Below are 6,131 nucleotides of genomic sequence, written 5' to 3'. Positions count from 1 at the left end.
GAGAGGGAGAGAGAAGGGGAGGGAGGGAGAGAGAGAAGGGGAGGGAGGGAGAGAGAGAGAAGGGGAGAAAGGGAGAGAGAGAGAAGAGGAGAGAGGGAGAGAGAGAAGGGAGAGAGAGAAGGGAGAGAGGGAGAGAGAGAAGGGAGAGGGAGAGAGAGAAGGGAGAGAGGGAGAGAGAGAAGGGAGAGAGGGAAAGAGAGAAGGGGAGGGAGGGAAAGAGAGAGAGAAGGGGAGAGAGGGAGAAGGGGAGAGAGGGGGAGAGAGAGAAGAGGAGAGAGGGAGAGAGGGAGAGAAGGGGAGAGGGAGAGAGAGAATTTTGTCTTTTTTTTTTTTTGGAATTACTGCCCTCTCTTAATTCTATGAAGTAACAACAAATCATTTCTCAGCTGGACTGTGATGTGTGACTGACAGTTGGTGACGGCCAGCTTAGTATTTGGACTGAGAAGTCCCCAGGTCCCTGGTGGTCTCTGCCTGGCTGATCTACTCCAATGGAACATGGGGGGACCCTTCCACCTGAAAGGCAGCTCCTCAAATGGATGAGATGCGAGCTGAGGGCTTCCCCCGAGTGGTCCACAGAAAGGATCCAGTTCCCCGAGGCAGCGCCCTGTCCCTGTCACACACTCGATGCTTCACAAGCTGACCTAACTGGGCTGTGCAGTTTGGCCCCATCCATCCTATTAACTTGACTCTCACTTCTTCAAGGCTCTTGACGACTTTTTTTTTTTTTTTAAACGGAAAATACTTCTAGGGGCAGCAGGATATGGAAAGTTTTCTGAGAATTCATTAAGTCCCAAGGCACAGAGTTTTTACACTAGAGGAGGAAATAAACATTTCTTATCGGCAAAAAAAAAAAGCACCAATTATGGTGGTTTTAATTTTGATTAATAAAGCTACTTGAGCCAGGCGGTGGTGGCGCACGCCTTTAATCCCAGCACTTGGAAGGCAGAGGCAGGCGGATTTCTGAGTTCGAGGCCAGCCTGGTCTACAGAGTGAGTTCCAGGACAGCCAGGGCTACATAGAGAAACCCCGTCTCGAAAAAAACCAAAAAAGAAAAGTAAAAAATAAAGCTACTTGAGCCTAGTCACAATGACTTGTAATTTATGCTCTAACCTGCAATTCCTTTTAGGCTGACCCAATCCCCGTAGCTTTATTTTTGAACTGCAGCTTATATGCATGTCTACTAGTCTCTAACTCTCATCACTGAGACAAGTAGAACATCCGCACCGGCCATGATGAATAGTATGTACCTTCTGTTTCTATACCCCTCTCTAATAAAGTACAAACACATGATGTTCTAACAACAACTCCTAGCCTTTATCTTCATGTGATGACTTACATAAGAAGAGCTTTGGGAATGGTCACAACCCTTGCTCAAAGAGCTGAAAACTCGAACTGGCGTGTGTGTGGCTCTGAGGCAGTGCACCTGCAGACTTGGGTATGAACTCGGAAAGCTCAGACTGGGAGTACACAAGGTGAGAGGTTCAGAATGTAGTGAGTTTAAGGATCACAGACTTGAGCTTAAGGCGATAGGAGACTTCCCACAGGCGCCGCAGACAACACGAGGCGGACAAGTGTCATGGCTGCAGGACTTCTGCGCATCACAGGGCCCTGGCTGCTATGCCCGGGTGGTTCTCAGCCTTCCTGCCTGACTTCTCACTCTCTTCTGCCTCTACATCCACCAAAACATACTATTACCCCTTCTCCGCCCTAATGACAACCCAGCCACTTACGGCACCCATGGTTCTCTGCACGGTTGCTCTTTAAAAGGACTGCAGTCCCAAAATAAACACTTATGTGTGGCATTTAAAGCTGTGGCAAAAGTCAAATCCCAACCGACTCAGCAGGAAGATTTTGTTTCTTAACCTAAGAAACAAGCGAGGTGGGATAACTAGACAAACTGACTTCACTTTCTCATATACCACCCAGCAGGAAGGCACCAAAACAGACTTTAGATATTCACAGCAATCCCTCTGCTGATAATCTTTTTTTGAATATGAATTCTGTTTTCTAATCAGCTATCAGTGGGGAATAATGATTCAAGAATAATTACCTCTCCAGTCTGGCCCCCCGAATGTTTTAATGAAGAGACATGCTCGAAGAGTCAGAACACAGTAAGCGCATGCTCTCCACTTCCCTTCCAAAGCAAAGAGAGGGTCAGACAGGATGGAGGACTAACAGGCACCCTTGAACTCCATTACAGGCCACACAATTCTCTAACAGCCCTCTGTCTGTGCTGCTGAATCTGCAACTGTTCTGAGCTCCACTCTCTGCTAGGCCTATGACCCTGGACAGGATCTGCAAAAAGCTACTGCCTTTACTGTAAAGGATCCGAATGTACCCTGGGTTACATACCCATAGCATTATGGGTAACAAAGGGAAAGAGTGTGGGAACGGTACAGCCACTTACTCCACAGTATCGATCCCCATTAAATATCTGAGGTGGCAGCGGGTTGCCCTGCTCAGGCTTCTTCTCAGGGGGAATGTTTTTGTACATCCATTGCCTCTGTTCTTCCGACATGGTGATGTCCACCTCCTCGAACTCTATCTTGTTGGCTTCCAAAAATCTAACCACATCCTGTTGCTTCTTCTTGACCTAGAGAGGAGATAAACAAAAAGAGATGCTTACCTGATGCATGAACTCACAGATGAGCCTATTCTAGATTCCCCGTGGTTGGAGGGGATATGCACACTGACTGCTCTCACTGTCTGTCTAGGCCAGAACAGAGCCAGCTCTAATGCAGTGACTCTCACACCCACACATCCCAGAAGGCTGAGGCTCCACCCTGACGCCTACAAGGACAGAGGATGAGGGGACAGGTGAGGTGAGATGGACCACACCCCATCTCCCACTCGCTGGAAACTGACACTACGAATCAGGTAAGGTCCCACAGCCTAGGACCATTTATTTGTAGGATCATTTGTAAGCCATGCATATCCCATCTGAGACGGGCACTTCGGTGGCCAATGAGAGCAGCAACCCTGCTATTTCTCTTGGCTATTCCACAGCTATAATCCTGACCAGGAAATAATTCTTTCATCAGTTCACAAGAGGAAACACTATTCCTTCCTGACGTCTGGGTGAGACTAAGCCACAAAACATCTTTCAGCCAACTCTGTCTTAACCCTTTCTAGTCCTCCGGCCCTCCACGGTTCCCTCTCCAGTCACTAGGGGTCAGATGTGCTCCTCAGCAACTTCAGCTTCATCAGCATGTCCTCAAATGTTGGGAAGCCAATGCCCACTGTGCTAAACATGTCTTAAGCATATTAAACAGAAAACATGGCTGCCTTTTCTAAGTGACCGAAGAAGAGGCATTTAAAAAAAAAATGTAAAGACTGAACGAACAGCCCTTGAAGCTTGAAGACCAAACTCTCACACAGATTTCCTTTACCTCCATTTGCAGATCCCCTTAGAAATCACCAGCAGTATGTGACTCTGGGGTTGGAAATCTGTAATATGCTATAAGCAAATGGCTCTGATCACTGGGTCTGTGAATGGCTAACATGATGGGCAGTTACGCAGACACAGATAAAATGCTGCCAAACAGCACGTCAATAAGCTCACGTACTCGAATCTGAGATTATTGTGTGGAGTTATAAATCCAAACAGATAATGAAGCCATCTTTCATTTCTGAAAAAGATGACTGTTTTCCTTCACATAGGATAGATAATTTCAGAAATGTGATTATATTGTTTTGAAACTTTAACCTGAGGGGGAAAAAATTACTCACTCAGCTTGAAAACTAAGAAAGTGATTTTATTACTTCTGTCTTGCAGTTAAGAAAACCAAGGTCAGGAATGGTTCCCCAGTGTTTGATCAAGGTCTGACAGCTGGTGTGCTGTTAAAACATTCAGTGCCATTCTCCTGCCTTATATCCTTCTTTTGTTTTCCTCCCTCTGCCCTGAGGGACCATGCACACTTCTGGGCAGGTCTTTCATGATCCACTTCCTGAATATAAAAAGCCTGGAATTTTGAGATCATAAAGCAGTGGCCTACAGTCCTACTAACCCAGGCAACACATGTCAAAATCCAGAGGAGTGGGAACAGAGCTCAGCTTCTTAAAACTGCCCTAACCCTCAATATGGGGTCCCATAACTAACTGTCAGGGAATACAGGTGGCAAAAAACAGTAAAAGGTTTTAGATTCACAACAGGTCAAATATTAATTCAAAACTCAACATACTGTTTTGAAACTGAGGTGGCAGCATTCATCCATGAGGTATGGCATGACGTCACTGCATCCTAGGTTCTGAACACAGTGTTCTCGTCACACTCATGGCCGACCAATGCTGCCTGAAGCATCTTGGCTAGAGACTACTGGGTGTCAGGAGTGGCAGCATTTTAGACTTCGTACATGTAACATACTTAGACACATTATCTTGTTGGTTACTCCATGTATTTGTAACCTTTGCTACTAGAATAAGCAACATGTGATGAACGGTGAAGTCTTGTCTCAGTCTGTAGTGGTGGCTGTAATGAAACACCACAGACTGGTGACCTATGAAACAGGGACAGTCCATTTCTCCTCATTCTGGAAGCCGAGGAGCTCAGAATCAAAGTGTTAGTAGAGCAGGTACCCGGCCAATGCCCATCTCCTGGGTCATGGATGGAAGGAACCCTTCACTATGACCCCACTTGGTAGAAGAGACAAAGCAGCTCCCTGGGGCCTCATCCTTGAGGACATTAATCTCATTCCTCATCTCCCAACAGCTCCCTCCCAATTCCATCACATGAGACACCGGACTTAAACGCATACATCTGAGGGGACACAAATAGTCCACAATGGCATCTTTATAAATGTTCCCAGTGCATGGCCCAGTAACTATTTCAGGTAAAAGCCCTACAAGTGAGACTCGTGATCCCCTGCCTCTGCCCCTTCGGCACATCTAACTGGCATGTGCTACCACAACAGGCACTATGAGTAACAGTCAACTGTCAAACGGCACAGGTATTTTTTAGGCTCCTGATGGACCCATGCTAATCTGCTCTCACCAAGGCTGCAGCAGTCTGCAGGACCACAAGCAGTGTCTCAAGAGTGTCCCAGCTTTAAACACGATCCTCCTTACGACCAGGACCTCAACGCTGTGTAAAATGACCCAAAACACTAAAATTCAAAGACATTAACATTGGCAATGCTCAGAGATGAAGGCATAGGTCCCAGACAAGAGCAATGACTGACGGAGTACTGTACAGAGTAAAGGTAAGAGAGATGGCCTCAGTTATGGTTACTACTACAGTGATGAACGCAAATGCAACTTGGGGGAAAAAAGGGTATATTTTATTCACAGTTCTCTAAAACAGTCGCAGCAAATGCAGTGGGGAGAGGAACTCAGTCAGGACAGGAACCTGAAGGCAAGGGCTGATGCAGAGGCCACGGAGGGGAGCTGTTTACTGGCTTGTCCACCATGCTTTCCTACAGAACAAAGGACCTCCAGCCCAGGGGTGGCCCCATCCACAATGGACTGGGCCCTTCCCCATCAGTCACTAGTTTTAAGAAATGCCCTACAGACTTGCCTACGGCCAGATCTTTATGGAAGCATTTTCTCAATGGAGGCGCTCTCCTCTCAGATGACTCTAGCTTGCGTCAGGTTGAAATAAAACTACCCAGCACAGAGATGACCCGTATTTTTAAAAGGGGCGCAACCAGGTCTGTGCTTCAAGGAGAGTTTTAGTACTGTCCAGCTTAAGAACGAAACAGAAGCAGCCCTGTTGTGAACCGTTAACACCATTCTGGAAAGATCTACAAGCTTGATCAATAAGTTAAAAAACCTATAGATGTGGCTCTTTTTTCTTTTTCTTTTTTAGAAAAGCGATGAAGAAATCTGGAGATGTATTTGTTCTACTGAAAAGAAAAACTCTTGAAGGTCACGTAAGAAACAAACAGGAGGTGCTGGGAGACTGAGGACAAAGGGAGGTCATGTAAGAAACTAACAGGAGGTGCTGGGAGACTGAGGACAAAGCGAGGGAGGGACAGAGTGGAGCGTGGGAGGAGCTGGCGAGTGAGGATGATAGGAGCCAGGGCTTTGGACAGTTCCAATGTGTGACTATTCAAAACGTTAAGGAGAAGAAACTAATTTTAAGAGACAGTCCCAGGGACAGACTAGAATCTCACAGAGAACTGCTTTGGGGCGGG

At 46.6% G+C, this 6,131-nt stretch overlaps 1 protein-coding gene across 1 annotated transcript in view; it reads right to left on the bottom strand.

Annotated features, from left to right (window-relative positions):
* Sh3bgrl2 (SH3 domain binding glutamate rich protein like 2) overlaps positions 1–6,131 on the bottom strand; it is a 53,922-nt gene that overhangs the window by 18,716 nt on the left and 29,075 nt on the right. Inside the window, exon 2 of the mRNA XM_031344480.1 lies at positions 2,408–2,593. Coding sequence (XP_031200340.1) covers positions 2,408–2,593 — 186 coding nt within the window. The remainder of the gene's footprint in view (positions 1–2,407; positions 2,594–6,131) is intronic.

This window comes from Mastomys coucha, unplaced genomic scaffold, assembly GCF_008632895.1.
Source record: "Mastomys coucha isolate ucsf_1 unplaced genomic scaffold, UCSF_Mcou_1 pScaffold23, whole genome shotgun sequence".
In the NCBI taxonomy this organism is placed as follows: Eukaryota; Metazoa; Chordata; class Mammalia; order Rodentia; family Muridae; genus Mastomys; species Mastomys coucha.
This window is presented reverse-complemented; position numbering and strand designations above follow the sequence as displayed.